Consider the following 17,667-nt stretch of genomic DNA (forward strand, 5'->3'; position numbering starts at 1 on the left):
TATTTCAGTTGTATTTTTTTAACTATAAATCAGAGTAGTCATTCAAAGGGACTAAGGGGTTAATAAAAAGGTTTTTTTTAAAGTAATATAAACTATTCATTACAGTTCTACCTTAAGGTAGTAAGCTAACATCTTTTCTCTTGTCCCATTTTACAGATGAAAAGAAAGTTAGACCATGGCTCGGAGGTCCGTTCTTTCTCACTGGGAAAGAAACCCTGTAAAGTCTCAGAATATACAAGGTAATTTGGTGTAATAAACTGTCATCTGTTTTCAGATATTTTATCATATGCTGTCCAGGCACCTATTTCATGTTTATACTCAAACCAAAATTCAGTTCTCTGCAAAGGACCGAAATTTGACATTTAAGTGCTAACTACAGAAATATTTTAATTCTGAATTAGAAATGATGGGTTACAAGTCTTTAATAACACTGTCTCCATGCAGACTCTTTGCATGGAGACATGCAGGTCAGGACACTTAACAGTTTACTGGATTGTTTGGAATATAGAATTGACAATATATCTTGATGCTAATCATAATATTCTTGCATGCAACAGCATGATATTTCCTGACTCATTGAATTATAACCGTACCAGAGTTGAGTTCCATTTATAAATTAAAGCAACATACATTCATCATGAGCCAGCCTTGTCAGTTTATCAACCCTTTAATTTCTTTTGGCCAGGAATTTCAGTATCAGTGCATTCAGTTCAGCTTTACTACTAACTGGTTGCCATAACAACTAAATACAGCTCTGCTGCATTTTGTCATGTACAAATCTGCATCACTGTAAAAACTTGCTTTAACAGGCTATTTATTATTTAAATATAAACTCTTTTCTAAATTCTTCATGAATTGAAATACATTCATGTATATGTTATTCACAATTATGTTTTCAGCACTGCTAACTCTTAAGAAATAAAAAAAAATCATCTATCATACTCAAGAGTTTCCTGAACTGCAGGATGGGCAGCAGATAAATTTGATAAATATTTGCATTACTGCCCAGCGTACAAAAGTGTGACTCTGGACTTACATTGAGACTGAAGTTAACATTAAAAATATGAGAACTCCTTCATTCTAGCCTAATTGGTTCTAATTATTTCTGGGTTTTTTTTGGCAGGGGGTGGGGATAGTATAGATATTCCTATAAAACAATGCATTTTTGAAGACAATGTTACTATGAGGCAATGTTACTTTTTGGATTTGAATTACGGATGGAATATTTGGAATTGATTTCACATCATTTAGTAACCTGTATCCATGAAATCAAAAATTATTTGAATTTTTATTAGACAAATGAAAATAATACCATAGTTAATATAAATGAATTCTTATTATAATCTTAAGAGAAAATGTATGAAATGTATGAAATCTAAATCTATGATTTAAATCTATGAAAAATTTAATAATTTAATTTGTAATGCCCTTATTAGACATTAGCTCCTAATTTTGCTTTCAACTGGAGTGTTTTTGACTTCTGGTCTCCCTAACTGTAGTTTTTGAAGCAGAAGTTTTTTTCGTAGCCCTACTTCCTGAATTCTTTCTAACATTTAGCCCTATAGTAATTGAGTCTCAGAAGAACTGAGAAGCAAATAAGTCAGCAGCTAAGTATTCAAATGTATGTTAGCAATAAATGCATGGATTAGAAAAACTCTGAATTCAAGCTTTGAATTTCAAAAATTATTTCTATTCAGACATTTTGCTAAGTATTTTTCATAATTTAGTCTGTTCAAAGGCAAATCCATATGAAATATGCTTGTAATCAACAACAGACTATAGAGGTTAAAATTATTTTAAAACTTGAATATTTTTCCAGCTCTAATTTTTAATATACGTAGTCCTCAACTTATAACAGTTCATTTAGTGACCATTCAAAGTTACAATGACACTGAAAAATGTGATTTATCACTGTTTTCACATTTACAACCTTTGCAGCATCCCCACGATCAAAATTCAGATACTTGGCAACTGGTTTATGCTGTTCCAAGGTCATGTGATCACCTTTTGCGACCTCCTGACAAGCAAAGTCAATGGGGAAGCCAGATTCACTTAACAACTGAGTTTACTAACTTATCAGTTGCAATGGTTCAATTAACAACTGAGACAAGGTCATAAAATGGGGCAAAACTCTTACTTAACAGAAATTTTGGGCTCACTTGTCCTAAGTTGAGGACTATCTGTACTTTTATCCTGGAAGATGATTAAAATTTTATTTTTATTTTTGATTAATATAATATTTATATAAAGATAATTCTAAAATTATATTTTCTGGACAATCCAGAACAGATTTGGCTAGCTATACAGGGGAGAAGGAAAAAGGAAAAGTTGAATTAGTCAGTGGTCCAGTTACATAATGATATTGTCAACTAACGGCCACAGTACCACTTGCACATTAATTATTCACAAGTAAAAGTGCAATAAAATATTTGTGCATTATGCTTCTACTTTTTCCCAGTCCTCGGTCTTTCCAAGCATACTTTAAACTCTAAAATGCTCAACTAGAGTATTTTACTCCTTACTGTCTTTACTATTCTGTTTTCAGTGACAGTCATCATTCCATGATAACTGGACATACTAATTTTTCCTGACACATTTTCAAATGTTTTATTGCTTTTCAGTGTGCGTCTGGAGGGGGGTATATTAGTTTCGTTTATGAAAAATCAAGTTTCCTATGTATAGTGCTGCTCCCTTTAATTCCCAGTGGCTGTGTTTTTGCTCTATTTTTCTTTGCACTTTCCTCATGAATTCATGTTGAGGTTTTATGGCTAAGATTCAGCATATTACCTTGCAATGCCCAGATGACTATAAACTGGTATATTAACACCAGGGATTGTGAGATTTAAAGTAATTTGACTACGTAACTGAAGCTCAAAAATACTAGTGAATCAGTGTAAGCCCTTTGAAACATCTAAAGTAATACTTCAGATTTCTCGTTACTCTTTTTGGATAACATCCCTTCTTCAATAAATTAAGCTAAACATGACTCACATTTTCTTAATTTTATAGGTTTTAAATACAGCCTTTTTGGAAGTTTCCTAGCCTTATAAAATATCAAAACACTGAATTTGTAAAGGAGATGGGTAATAATAATGAAATTTGCTTAAATAATTAGAATTGAGCTTGCTAAAGGAAATGTTATATTTAATAAAAATAAATATTTCTGGAATCTGAATGAATTATTCTTCCTGCCATAGCACTACTGGGCTTGTGCCTTGTTCAGCAACACCAACTACATTTGGAGATCTGAGAGCAGCCAATGGGCAAGGACAGCAACGGCGTCGCATTACATCTATCCAACCACCAACTGGGCTTCAGGAATGGCTGAAAATGTTTCAGGTAATAATAAGTTTCTTTAACTAGCTAATTGTAATAATTCAGAATACCCTTTTGTGAATCTATTAGAACAAATTTAGAACATTTCACTATAAAGTTACACCACTTTTCTCTCTCTACTCTTCTTCTGAAATAATGAAAATGAATAATTATGTGTTGTGTGTAGTCTGCTCTTTTTCTTTTCCCCCAGCCCTTTTATTATAATAAAGTAAAGGTAACATTTACAAAAGGTTTTAAAACCTTTTAAACCTGTGGGTTTTGTCTGCTAGTTGTACCTGTCTTTAGGAGACAGTGCTCACCTCCGTTTCTAGGCCATTGAGTCAGTTCTGCCTGAAGATATTTTTGTAGTCATGTGGCCAGCATGACAATTCAATGCATTGGAGACCATGTGGTGAAACACCGACCACTGTTATCTTCCCACTGCATTTATATACTATCAAAATGCTAGCATGGCAGGAGTTGAGGCAAGTGATGGGAGCTCACTCCGTCATGCAGTAATAGGACTTGAATCGCTAGAGCATAGAGCTTCTCCAGCATCTTTAAAGCCATTGAGCCACCATGCCTCTTTGATTATTTTTATTAAATTTCAATGTCAAACATTAAATTATAATGCAGTACACATTATTTAATTGATCCTGTATGGATGTATTAAATTAATTAAATACGTTTAAAGACACAGTACCAAGTATAAAACAAGGTGGATGGACTTAATTACATTAGTGATGGTTGCACTGTTGAAAAATTAGGTTAGACACAGATAGTCCTGGAGAAAATCTATCTTAGGTGGTTGCTATGAATTAACCCCGACTTGATGGCACATAATTAAAAAAGATAGTTTTATAGAACTTAATTATAAATTAAAACAAAAGATTATTTCTAATTTGAAATACTTCATATATTAAAAAATAAACCACTTCATATAGTAACCATTATGTATAGTACTGGTTTTAAAAAAGATTAAATGCAATAACATCCATAGAAATTAGCATGTTGTAATTCCATTTTTTAGTGTAGTTGAATATACAGTAGTTACTGCCATTGAATATTTAAAAATATTAGTTCAGCACGTAATATACCATATTAGCTATTTACTAGCATGAAACCTAAAAAGCTCTAAAATTCAACCATCCTTATTAGGCTACATTGAATTGTTATAAAATGAGTGAATATTAGTAACAAAATTAATATTTCTTGAAAAAGAATTATATAATTCCAAAATACTTTTCAAAAATATACAGTCAAACAATGAACATGAATATTATTCAAGAACAAAAATGCATATTATTAAAATTGCATGCAACGTTTGATTCCCTAAATATGTTGGAAAATGTTCCATGTAGGATTTCTGCTTCCAAAAAATCTCATCTTAATGCAACTCTCTTGAAATATATTTTTTTAAAAGGTGAAGTGTCACGAGGTTCTGGCTGGTATATAACAAAGAAGAAATACCGAAAAACATACATCTGCTAGATATATCTCTAGGGTGAGCAGAATATAATGCAACCTGGGTGCTTAAATTGAGGAACTCTCCAGCATTTCTGAGATGTTCAGAACTAAGTGACAGAGTCAGATTTGGCAAAAGCATATCTGATATTTGTAAAATGTATAGAGAATTCCCATAATACAAAAGAAGCATAATTGTTTATCTTTAATGAACATTAGAGAATTCGGTAATCATGAAGCGAAAGTGATTTATTGTGGCAAACTTTAAATAGGATTATTAATTGTTAATCCTATTTTAGAGTAAAGATGGGATGAGCGGATTCCATCATTAATATATATTTAATTATAAGGAAATTTCAGTAATATCTTGCACTTTCAGATATTTTGACAGCTAATTGTCAGCAGAATTTTCATACAGTCAAAACAAGCATATAAAATACTTAACCATCAGGGATTTAAATAACATGAAATTATTTTCTGTGTCCATTTAAGAATGACCTTATTTGCAGTCAGTGAGCAAATTACGTATTCAGAATCTCAAATCATACTTTTTGATTGTTGAATCATAATACAATATAGTAATCTATGCTTATAAGTATCATTTGCAGATTCATGTTTAAGGAAGTACATTTTAAAGATTGAATGTGTGGCGTTTTTCCTTGCTAACTAACTCCAGGAATTGATAATAGAAAAGAAAAAAAAAGTTTCAAGGGACCTTGGAGGTCTTCTAGTCCAATCCCCTGCTCAAGCAGGAGACACTATACCATTTTGGACAAATGGTATAGTATCCAGTCTCTTCTTAAAAACTTCAACTTTTGGAGGCAAGCCATTTTACTGAGTAATTGTTGTCACTGTCAGGAAATTGCTCCTTAGTTTTAGATTGGATTTCCCCCTGATAAATTTCCATCTATTCTTATCCTGCCTTCAGATGCTTTGGCAAATAGGATGACCCACTCTTCTTTGTGATAGCCCCTTAGATATTGGAAGACTGCTATCAAATCAGCCCTAGTTAGATTAGATATATCCAGTTCCTGTAACCGTTCTTCATAAATTTTAACATTCAGTCCCCTAATTATCTCGATTGTTCTTTTCTGCATTCCAGAATATCAACATCTTTTTTATATCATGGTGACCAAAACTGGATGCAGTATTCCAAGTGTGGTCTTACAAAGTGGTACTAATACTTCACATGATCTTGATTCTATCCCTCTGTTGATACAGCCTAGGACTTCATTGGCTTTGGCAGCTGCAGCACACTGCTTGCTCATATTTAAGGGTTTTTTTCACCAGGATTTCTAGATCCCTCTCACAGTTACTGCTATTCAGCTGGGTACCACCTATTCTATACCTGGTCATTTGTTTTTTCTTGTCTAAGTCATAAACCATACTTTTCTCACCATTGAATTGTAGGGCCCAGTGTTCGAGTCTATCAAGATTCTTCTGGATCTTGAGTCTATCTTCTAAAGCAGGAATGTCAAACTTGATTTCATTGAGGGCTGCATCAGGGTTGTATTTGACCTTGGAGGGTGAGGGTGGGCATGGACAGCTCAACATTACTTGTGTCGGGGTCACATCTGGTGGTCCGAGCACTCTGCCAGTGAAAACAGGCTCCCAAGCTCCGTTTCTGGCTGCGATGGCTTCCTGAAACCCACTGCCATAAAAATGGAGCTCAGGAGAGCTGGCCACGGTCTTCCCAAGCTCCATTTTCGCTGGCAGGTGCATCACAGGCCAGTCCTTTGCTGTTTCAAGGGTGGATCTGTGGGCCAGATCAGAGCACCCCATGGACCGGATCCGGCCCCCAGGCTTTGAGTTTGACCCCCCCCCCCGTTCTAAAATGTTGGCTATTCCTGCCAGCTTGGTGTCGTTTGCAAATTTGATGAGTTCCCCTTCTATCCCCTCATCTAAATGGTTTATGAAGGTGTTGAAGACTAGTCCTAAGACAGAAACTTGTGTACCGTACCCCACTGCGTGCTTCTCTCCGTATACATGCAGTTCCATTAAGGATTACATGATGAGTGCGGTTTGTCAGCCAGTTACAAATCCATCTGATTGTAATGCTGTCTAACCCACATTTAGGGGGTAGCTCTCAAAAAAGTCAAAATGGTAGTCACTTCCTTTGTTATCTGTGTTGATATCATACAAAAATACAAAGGAGTATAGCTTTGATCACATGGTTATCAGCAAATAACTGCTAAAAACTCATATTTTAATCTGTTTTCTTTTTATTTATTTATTTTTTAAATTATATAACTGCACATCTGTTTTTTCTTACATTCTGCTAACTATAACTATTACGTTTGTGCTTTCGAGTCAGTGTTGACTCTGGTGTCTATCTGGACAAGTTCCTGCAGTTTTCTTGGCAAGATTTCAGAAGTAGCTTGCCTTTGCCTTCTTCTCAGGGCTAAGAGAGACTGACTGGCCCAATGTCATCATCTGGCTTTGTGCTTAAGATGGGACTAGAACTATGGACTCCTGTTTTTTTGCCTGCCTTATTCCTTAACCACTATACCAAATTGGTTCTCTTAAATGTACCTGTTAGTTTTTAGTAATTTAAGTAATATTTCTTAGGGTTCCAGAAAGCCTTGAAAATCTGGCTCTAGTCCCAACCTGGGGTTGATATTTGACATATTTCTGTTTTATATGGTGTGATTTGTTAGCAATTTCAGTCTAGCATGTCTGTTGATTTAATATTTCTTGCTGTTTTTTTGTTTATTAATTGTACTCCACCCTAAGTCCACTGGAGATAGGTGACCAGTGAATTTAAATGATTAAATAAAATATGAATAAATATTTTTTTTAACTTCAACAGTTCATTATAACAGTTTCCAAATGTTACAAAGATTTTCTAAGTATAGTTTATTGACACAATAGCATGAAAAGTAAATGCAATTTTGTATCTCTCAGAGCTGGAGTGGACCGGAGAAGTTGCTTGCCTTAGATGAATTGATTGATAGTTGTGAACCTACTCAAGTGAAGCATATGATGCAAGTGATCGAACCCCAGTTTCAAAGAGATTTCATTTCCTTGCTCCCCAAAGAGGTGAGGATCCTTATTTAATATTGGGCTCTGGGTACTGTTTGACTATATAATCTGTCATTTTCCACCTTTAAGCATTTCCTCGCTAATTATACGGTCCTCAATATTTTCAGCATAATACTGTTAATTGGTGTTAAAAAAAGTTTGGAAGGTGAAAACTGCTGTGATTTAATAATGTAGTTCTTAGTTTAAATAAAAGTACTAGCCAGACCAATGACTTTATTTCATTGACTAACTTACTGTATGTCCCAGGTTGTTTTGTTATGGTCTTTTTTGTAGTTTTTTGAAGCTTTACAACTAATTTAAAATAATTTAGATTATTAAAGGCAGATAAAATTGGGTTTGTGCAGATGTTGAAGGAAATGTTCCAGAGGGCATATACAATGACAGAGACAGCAAACTTCATGAGCTGACACTGTTTAATAGATGAGACCCAAAACATGCTGAATTTGTTGGGTATTATCAAATGGGCAGACATAAGGATGCAACCAGTCCTGCTTCTATATCATGCAGGGCATGTTAGATAACAGTTAGCACCTTGAATTCACAAGCCTACTAGTAACTAATATGACTTGTACACAGGTAGTCCTCAATTTACAACCTCATTTGGGACCAGAATTTCAGTTCTTAACCAAGGAGGTTGTTAAGTGAGATTTTATGACTGGCTTGCCACAGTTGTTAAGCAAATCACTGCAGGTGTTAAGTGAATCATGCAGTCATTAAGCAAATCTAACTTCTCCCTTGATTTTGTTCGTCAGAAGCTGGCTAGGAAGGTTGCAAATGACTGGGATGCTGCAACCATTGTAAATATATGCCAGTTGCCAAGAGTCTAAATTTTGACCATGTGACCATGGGGGTGCTGCAATGGTCATAGTTTTTGAGGACAGTTGTTAGTCATTTTTTTCAGTACCATTGTAACTTTGAACGGTTGCTAAACAAATGATTGTTAGTCAAGGACTACTTGCAATAGCGTTACAGGAGAGTCTCATGCTATAGCTGGCACCAACCATACTGTAACAGTTGTAGTTTTTGAGTCTTCCAAGGATAGTCTCACGTTGAACATATTGCAGTGCTTTTAATGGAAGGGGACTAAGGCATGAGTGATCATGAGTAGGCCTCCCAATCCAGGAAAGGATGCAGTTGGACCATCAGATCAGAAGAATATATAAAAAGACCTTCCTAACCAAAGAGGTCATTTGCTCCTTGACTAGGAAAGAAACACATATTGTGAGCTATCTCTGACTGGGGGAATGCTACCCAATCCATAGATAAAGTTGGCAAAGTCCCAAAAATATGTAAATCATTGCTAGATTGAGCTTCTCTGTAGTTAAAATAATATTGCTTAAATAGAACACTCTGCTGTTATTTTTTCAAATCTTTTGCCTAAAAATTAAATGTTCAGTTTACCTAAAATCCTTTCTCATGGAAGGATGTCTAGTGTGCATTTGAAGAATATCAGTAAAGTTGTTACAGGGAATACATGTCCTAAGTATTAATTAGAAAGGAAAGATTAAGTGGACAAGTAGATCTTAGTAATTTTTTAGTTGACCATTTTTCCAAAGAATGCTTTATGCTTCAATTAATTTTTTTTGCCAATCTGTGAAAGTAGGGTTGAAAAAATGTCATGAGAATTCTGTATAATTTTGAGTGTAAGCTTATTTTGTCAAACACCTTTCCCCTCCCAATCCCAATATCTTTTGGCAAATTTTAATGAACACATTTAACAGGATATCTTCCTGTTTTGATGGATGTATTAAACACATTAGCCAGTTTTGAACAGCCACATTCAGCCTATCAGGATAGATGTTGTTTGGTTGGCTGTATTTTTAATCATTTCCATCACCTGTACTATATTTCAGGAAATTGGACATTCTAAACATATTTGAGGTCTTATAAGTTTTGTTGCAATGTGCATAGGGAAAGGAAGGCACAGAGAGTGCAGCTTTTATGGTGCAAAAAGATGATAATTTTGGCCTAAAGTAATTCAGATTGCTGCATTCCACTCTGCTTCCCAACTTTACTGTCTGCTTCCCATCAATATCATCAATTTGGTTATTCAGCTTGAGGAGTGCTTAACTAATATTCTGATTCAGACTTAATTATGGGGTGGAACATTGTCTTGTCTCATATTATGAAGATCAAATTGAATATAGAGAGAAATATTAATAATTCCCAAATATGTGTTCCATGATCTTTGACAAAGTTGTAGTCTTGACATAGGAGAAACGGAGAGGGTAAATAGACTGGATTTAGAACAATTATATGTTCTCATTTGAAAAGCTTATTATAGTAGTTAACCAGTTCCATAGCCAGTGTTGGGAGCCTGATAGAAGCCTTGGGCCTTTTTTTTAAGCATAGCAATTACCCAATTATCTAACTGCTTCCCAAGCAAGAGTCAGGTGAGGTTTATCTGGAGGGTTTTTTTTAAGCTAGGTGTTTTTGTTTTGCTCTTGGCAGCTGCCTGGACAAGTCCCTGGAGTTTTCTTTGCAAAGTTTTTCAGAAGTACCTTGCCATTGTCTTCTTCCTAGAGTCGAATGAGAGTGGCAGCCCCGAGGTCAGCCAACTCGTTTTGTGCTTAAGATGGGAGTAGAACTCACAGCCCTCCAGTTTCTGTTTCATGCCTTAGCTACTACATCAAGCTGACTCTTTTAAAAGGTGTAGTAGCCTTTAGAAAATCAACATTTATTGTATACAGCAGCGGCCCCCAGCCTTTGCGGCTTGGCAGCCCAGTGGAGGGGGGGGGAGAGGTGAACTGAGTCAGCGCACATGTGCGAGTGCAGCTCAACTTGTGCAAGTGGCAGGCTGGCACACACACATGTGCACCCACCTGGGCTTGTGCAAGTTGAGTTGTGTGAATGTGTGCGCGTATGCCAGCCTGCCGTTTGCATGGCTCAATTGCAAATAGGCCATGGCCTGGTAGTGGGCTGCAGCCCGGGGGGGTTGGGGACCCCTGGTATACAAGGTAGACCTTAACATCATGTATCACATAAAGAGATACATGAAGATGCAACAAATTGATTCGTTGCACAAAATAATTTACAGGTGAATCCTATGGCAGGTAAAGAGTTTGGAAGGAGAGGAGGTCCAGAGAATAGAAAAAAACAGTAGGGGCTAGCATAAGTATCCATGATCTTGACAGCATTTACCTTCAAATTATTCATTTATGATTTTGAGATTTTTCAAAATATTAATCCAATCACAGCAGGGTAATTCAAGATATTAAGTCTGTAGCATTTTGTAACAGTTATATGCTGCTTAAGGCTTGGCATAGCTATTGGGGTCAGAGCAAACATGGATGCAGAAGAGCCAGACATAAAATAGTAAAGTGTATATGAGGGACTTTTTAAATAAGGAAGGAGTTCCTTGATTTCATGCTAGGAATAAGGTTTTTATTTGATACAACTGTCATCCTTTATAAGTAAGCCTTATTTACGACTGCACTTACGATCAGATTTACATCAGAAGGCCTTACTGTTATAAGTCAAGGAACCCATGTAACCAAGCCTGATTTTACAATATTTGCAGTGATCATTAATTGAATCTGAAGTCACTAAGTGAATACCACATCATAAGTTTTAACATATTCTTCTTAAAAATGGGTGTTAATCTCTGCTTATTTGTATGTTGGCTGCTGAAGAGTATGTGTTCTGGTCTTTTGGTTTCCTTCTTGGCTTTCTTACTGTCTCTTTTTAATGGAGAATAATTTCTGTGTGACTATTGATGGCTGATTTGTCGGAATCGCAGTCTTCCAGGAATTCCCTAGCATTTTTGGATTTACCTTAGATGCTCACAGTTTCCCAGTTAAAACTATGGTTGAAAGTGACCATGTGTTGTGAGATTAAGCAGTTTTCATGTTTCTTCTGACAGATAGTTGGTATTCATGGATACTTTCTGCTAGTTTTCTATCTCTCTCTGCCACTTGGTGGCTTTACACTCCTTACACTATAGCAACAGCACTTATAACTATATGTTATAAATGGCTCCTGTTTGTATTTTTGGGCTCCTGGGTCATTTACTTAAGATGTTTTGGAGGACTTCGTTTGGTTTTTGTGCTACGATGATGTCATGTGGTTATAATATCTGTTGGTTGTTTCCAAGGTGTTTTTTATGCATGGTATGTTATCCTTTTTAGACCTTGTGTTAGTTGGGTTATAGCAGGTTGAGTGGTCAGGCACTTTTGGATAAAGTTATAGAGGCATTCATTTTATTGGAAGATATCATATACGCAGTCTGTTTCCTTTTTATGGTGTTTTGTATTGCTGCTGTATAACATTCTTATACAGATCCACTTATGTGAGGTTGGATTGTTGCTTGGTAATAGAGCACTTGGTTAGTGTGAGTTATTTTTCAATAGAATTACATTTCTAATTTGCCATTGTTTTCTTTGCTGATGAAGATATCTGGGAGTGCTAGTGTGTTGAAGTTCTCTTTCCTTATGAAATTTATTACTTTGAAGATGTTGATTGGTGTGTCTTCTCTAGTTGTTTCTTTTTTATTATGATGAAGGTGGTGTTTACATATTAGATCCATACCTTTGGCTATATGTGTGGAATTGCTATAGTTTCTGGACACTGAATTATAATCTCTTTTATGAGTCCTGAGTGTGGTGATCCCATGAGTGTTCCTCTGATTTGTTAGTATATTTGTTTATCAAAACAAAAGTAGGTAGTTAGTCAGAGATGTATGAGGTTCATGATTCCAGGTATTTTGATCTTAGTGTATTTCAGTGGTTCCCAAAGTGGGCGGTACCACCCCCTGGGGGGGTGGCATGACTTAGGGGGTCGCTAAGAGTCAAGGGGGTGGCAGGGGGCTGCTAAGAGGCAGCGGGGTAGCAGAGGAGTGCTGGAGGTGACCCCTTCACAGGGTGCATTTCAGCTTTCCCCCCACCCCACTTGCCTGACTTGCTGGTGGCTGAGAGGAAGGCGAGCCAGGGCTAACCCGTTGCCGCTTGGGTCCCGCTTGGATTCTCCGCAGCTGCTGGGCCTTGTTTGCTAGGAGCAGGGGGGCAACCAGGGAGCACGATTCTATGCCTCCCTCATCACCCCTTGCCTGCCGCCCCTTTCCTCTGCTGTCCACAAGCCTGTGTGCTTTGGCTGAATGCAGGCCTCCGCTGTGAGAATGATGCGACTCAAGTCTCGTGAGAGCGGATCTTCCACCCATGGAGCTTGCATAGCGGCGGTCTGCACTTGGCTAAAGCACTCAGAGGGGCAGCTGGCAGAGGGGCGATGCAGGTGGAATAAGCCTTGTGTTTCCTGGTTGCCTCCCACACTCCTTCTCAGCAGCCACGACCCGTGAGCCCTAGAAGCTGACGAGATGCGGGCTGGCCAGGAGCCAAGTAGCGACGGGTCTTCCCTGACTGGCTCACCTTTCCCTCTGCCACCAGCCGCGGGAGGAAAGTAAGTTTGTAGGCAGTTGGGAGTTTGGGATTTCCCGACTGCCTACAAACTTACCTTTCTCCCACAGCTGGTGGCAGAGGGAAAGGTGAGCCAGTCAGGGTGGGCTGGTTCACCTTTCCTGCAGCTCACTTCTCCTGCAGCTCCTGCAGTGGGAGAGGCTACAGCCTCGCTTGAAATTCCCAGCCCTTTCCCCAAAATAGGAAGGGGTGGAAGTCCCACCACGGCCCTTTGTTGGACCCAGAAGCCTTGCCTGCTGGCTTTTCTGGGCAATGTGGGACCGGGAATGAACGGACAATTGTGCCCGGTCCCTGGGACTCTGAGAGACTCGTCATGTGACACTGCCGGGTGACTACCTTGTTGGAAGAGAGAGAGAGAGTGTGTGTGTTTGTGTGTGTGTTTCAGGTGGGTCTCCTAGCTTAGGAGGAGAGAACGAAGGAGGAAGGGAAGGGATAGAGAGAGAAAGAGAGAGGGAAAGAGAGAAAGAAAGAGAGAGTGGAAGAGACAAGAAAGGAAAGAAAAAGGGAGAGAAAAATGAAGAAAAGGGATAGACAAAGAGGGGGATGGAAAGAAGGGACAGAAAGAAAAAGAAAGAAAGAAAAAAGAAAGGGAGGGTGGAGAAAGTAAATGAGATATCTAGTCCAACCACCTGTTCCAGCATGCATGTGTGTGTGCGTGCGTGGCTGTCAAAACTCCCAAAACAGGTCAAGTAGCTCTGGGGAGGTCAGTCATAAATTAGAACACTTGCTAAGCAACCAGCCATTAAGCGAGGACCACTTGTATTTGGTTTTCTGGTCACATGGCCACCTGGCCACGCCCACCCAATCACATGGACACCAAACCACGCCCACCCAGTCACGTGACCAAGCCATGCCCGGCCAGTCACATGACCACCAAACCACATCCACAAATTAGACCATGCCCACAGATCCAGTTGTTAAGAAATTTGAATCCCACCCCTAGGTGTGGGGCACTGAGGATGAGTTTGTAGCACCAAGGGGGGAGGGTAGACTGAAAAAGTTTGGGAACCACTGGGGTATTGGTTAGATTGGGTGTGTTGTGTAGTGCTACTGCCATTAGTTCTGGATCTATGTACATATAAATGTTATGATGTTGACACCATAATTTCATGAGCTTCTATTTTTAGATCTTTGATTTTCTGGAGACACTATAATGGAGAGTCACTTCCCAATATAAGATATCCAAGCTTGTTTTAAATTCTTTGGCAATGTATTATGTTGGGATCCCTGGTAATAATATAATTGGACAAAGAAGTTTGTCAGCTTGTGTATTTTTGGATGTCCATAGAAGAGTGGCAGAATGAGTCCACTGCTTTTCATCCACCACTGTTCTTTTTTACTTGACTTTTCTTGGTTAGGTTATTGACGATTCTCTTAACTGGCCTGTGAAGTGTTGGGTTGGTATTTTCTGTGAAGTAGATTTCTTTGGATTCCAGTAAATCTTTGGATTTTTGTACGTATCACATTCTGTCCATAATAGCCATGGTTGGTCTTTGTTTTCTGGGCGGATGGTGATGATTTGCTCCTTCTTTAAGTTTTTGAGGGCTGTTTTGTCCTCTGCTTTGAATTGGCTCTGCTTCAGTATTCTTCTGGTCTGTGTGATTGATTGCTTTTTGTTTTCTTGGATTTCTATGAGAATTCCTGTTGTGCTTAATGCTGCTGTTAAGACCGCAAAGAATTGTAACTGATAAGTAGTGTCTGTGTTATGTAGTTGCGATCTTTCTGGATCTGTATAGTGGGCAGCTGGATATGTTGGGTACCCATTTGGGTTCAGGTGTGTCTTTCCTTCTTGGTTGGTTTCGAGTTTTGGTTTGGTTTTTTTTCCAGCTTGTGTTCTGGGGTTAGGGATTGCTCCAGTTTCTTTTTAAGATTATGTATGGTATGCTGTCATTTGTGAGCATCTATTATCATTAGCCACATCATTTATCAATTGCTTTGTTGAGTTATTTTCCATCCAGCTGTGCAGTTTATTAGAGGTTTATATCTGACTCTGGTGGGCAGAGCATGTTGTCATAGGCATTCATGCAGAAAAATAGTCATTTCTTAATCAATGTTTGCTACATGCAATTATCTCCCATTTGCATGCTTTCTGAAGCATTTGACACCCATATATGATTCCAATAGAAGAAAATGACTGCTGAAAGTCACCCAGTTAGTTTTCATGCCTAAGGAGAAGCTATATGGTTTCTAGCCTGATACCTTAGCCACTAGATCAAACTGGCTCTCAGTGGTTTGCCATGGCCTCCTTCCTAGGGTTGAGATAGAGCCCAAGAACCACCTAGCTGATTTTATGTCTAATGCAGAACTTCTGGTTTTTAGCCATAAGTATACACCTATAAATAAGCCATATTACACTGTTCAAACAAGAAAATAAAAAGCTAAGAAGGAAACAAAAAAGACCATAGCATGTTCCTTCCAATGGCTAACACCAAATAAGCTGGCATTTCCATCAAACAATCAAGCAGAAAACAATACCCGAATCAAAGAACTGCCAAGGTCAAAACCACACCCTCACCAAAACTGGCAGGCTATTGAGCAAATCCCGTACATGCTCATATTGTTGATGTTACCCAGCAGGGTAATGAAATATCTGCAAGCAAACAATTCAGTTAAGAGAGTACCAAGGACTCCACACCAGTAGTAGTAGTAGTTGTAGTAGTTGTAGTAGTTGTAGTAGTTGTACGTGTCCATAATAAGGCGGCCTTATTTTTGACGCGCTTCGGGTGCTCCCCTTGCATCCTCGGTGGTGGCGGCCACACTTGATTTGGACCGGTTGACGTTCTCCTCCTTGCTCCTCGGGGGGTGAGTCAGGGTCTCCTACAGGCACACTTCTTTGTAGTAGTAGTAGTAGTAGTAGTAGTAGTAGTAGTAGTAGTGAACAGGGCGAAGGGCACGCACACCGCGGCTCACTTTCCCAGCTTTGCCCAGCCCTTACGGCTCTGGCGCGCTGCCCTGGCGGGCAGCGCGCCTCCCGCCGGACTCTCCGCTCATCCTGCCAGGGCCGCACCAGAGCCGTAAGGGCTGGGCAAAGCTGGGAAAGTGAGTCGCGGGTGTGTGCGTGCCTCCTTCTGCCCCTCGTTCCCAAATCTCGCCCGGGCTGGCGGGCGCTAACCTCGCTCGTTCTCCCGCGTCGGGCTACGGGTGGTGGCTGTTTCCGCTGCGAGCGGCTCAGACTCCGCTGCTGCTGCCCGCAGCCGCCCACCTGGCCTTTCTTTGAGGTGGAAGAGCTCGCTGGGCTGAAGGGCGAGCGCGTCAGAGGCGCGCAGCGTAGGGAGGTCGGGGGAGGAACGGAAGAGGCCGGGAAATTAGCCTCCCACGTGGCTGGGCGCCCTCTCGGGCAGGGGAGGCTTTGTAAATAATTCCCTTTACCTTCAAAGCAAAGGGAAGACGGGAGCACCTGGAAGCTGGTGTCTCCTCAGGGCCCGGTTGCGGGAGGAGCTCTGATTGGCCGCACGTGGCTGCGCCAAACGCCGCGGCAGCAAGGGAGAAGGGCAGCAAGGGAGAAGGGAGAAGCAACGGTGGAAGGTCTCCCGATATGAAGTGCCCCACCAACGCAGGCAGCACCATATCCGGGCATGCAACAAAAGTACTTACTAACATTAACCCCCGCCCCCCATTTCGCATGTTTAATATGGGGCTTAATTTGGGGGGAGGGGCTTAATTTGATTTTATGCCAATAAAACATGGTGGGGCTTCCTATTGGTGGAGGCCGTATTGTTGGAGAAACACGGTAGTAGTATTTGTAGAAGCCTCTAAGATTCAAGGCTATTTCTTGGGATTTTTGAGAAGTTGGGATGATACAGGTATTATGCATCTTGTGTTTGTTATAATCATTATTTCTAGATTATATAAGTGAATATATAAGGCCCAGTAAATTGCCTAATTCTATCAATGAATTTCAACTTCCACTTTTGTTTTTTAAATTTTTGTAGCTGGCTCTATATGTGCTTTCTTTCCTGGATCCCAAGGACTTGCTGCAGGCAGCACAAACATGTCGATATTGGAGAATTCTGGCAGAAGACAATCTTCTATGGAGAGAGAAGTGCAGAGAAGAAGGTAAGGTTCATTTTTTTTGTCTTCTGAGCTTCATTGAAAAAAAATGCCTTTGGTTATGGAAAGATCATTATTTTGAATATTTATATTTCACCAGTTATACAGATCCAAATATATGTTAACTTGCTACATTCAATCGAATAAGTCAAAAATTATCCAAATTCTGGTATTCGCGGCTGGAATTCTGGAATTCACCTGAGGGCTGCTGAACTTTTTGTTTGTAGATTCAAAGGATAGAAAGAGATGTGCCTCATGAGGTTCCTCCAGATCATATATAAAGCTTGAAAATGAGTAACAGCAGCTCACAGAGAATAGTAAATATTTAATTTAAAAAGTTTAAATGAGATAGTTGAGATAACAGGTAAATAAATAGGGGTTCTAGTGT

At 39.1% G+C, this 17,667-nt stretch overlaps 1 protein-coding gene across 4 annotated transcripts in view; it reads left to right on the top strand.

Annotated features, from left to right (window-relative positions):
- FBXW7 (F-box and WD repeat domain containing 7) overlaps positions 1 to 17,667 on the top strand; it is a 122,433-nt gene that overhangs the window by 88,635 nt on the left and 16,131 nt on the right. For all 4 annotated transcript variants that reach the window (XM_026668751.2, XM_087963026.1, XM_026668754.2 and 1 more), the window contains 4 exons: positions 157 to 239; positions 3,198 to 3,339; positions 7,684 to 7,818; positions 17,162 to 17,285. In XM_026668751.2, coding sequence (XP_026524536.1) covers positions 157 to 239; positions 3,198 to 3,339; positions 7,684 to 7,818; positions 17,162 to 17,285 — 484 coding nt within the window. The remainder of the gene's footprint in view (positions 1 to 156; positions 240 to 3,197; positions 3,340 to 7,683; positions 7,819 to 17,161; positions 17,286 to 17,667) is intronic.

This window comes from Notechis scutatus, chromosome 4 (assembly GCF_049901735.1).
Source record: "Notechis scutatus isolate UNSWTSFEM ecotype Mainland chromosome 4, rNotScu1.2, whole genome shotgun sequence".
Lineage (NCBI taxonomy): Eukaryota > Metazoa > Chordata > Lepidosauria > Squamata > Elapidae > Notechis > Notechis scutatus.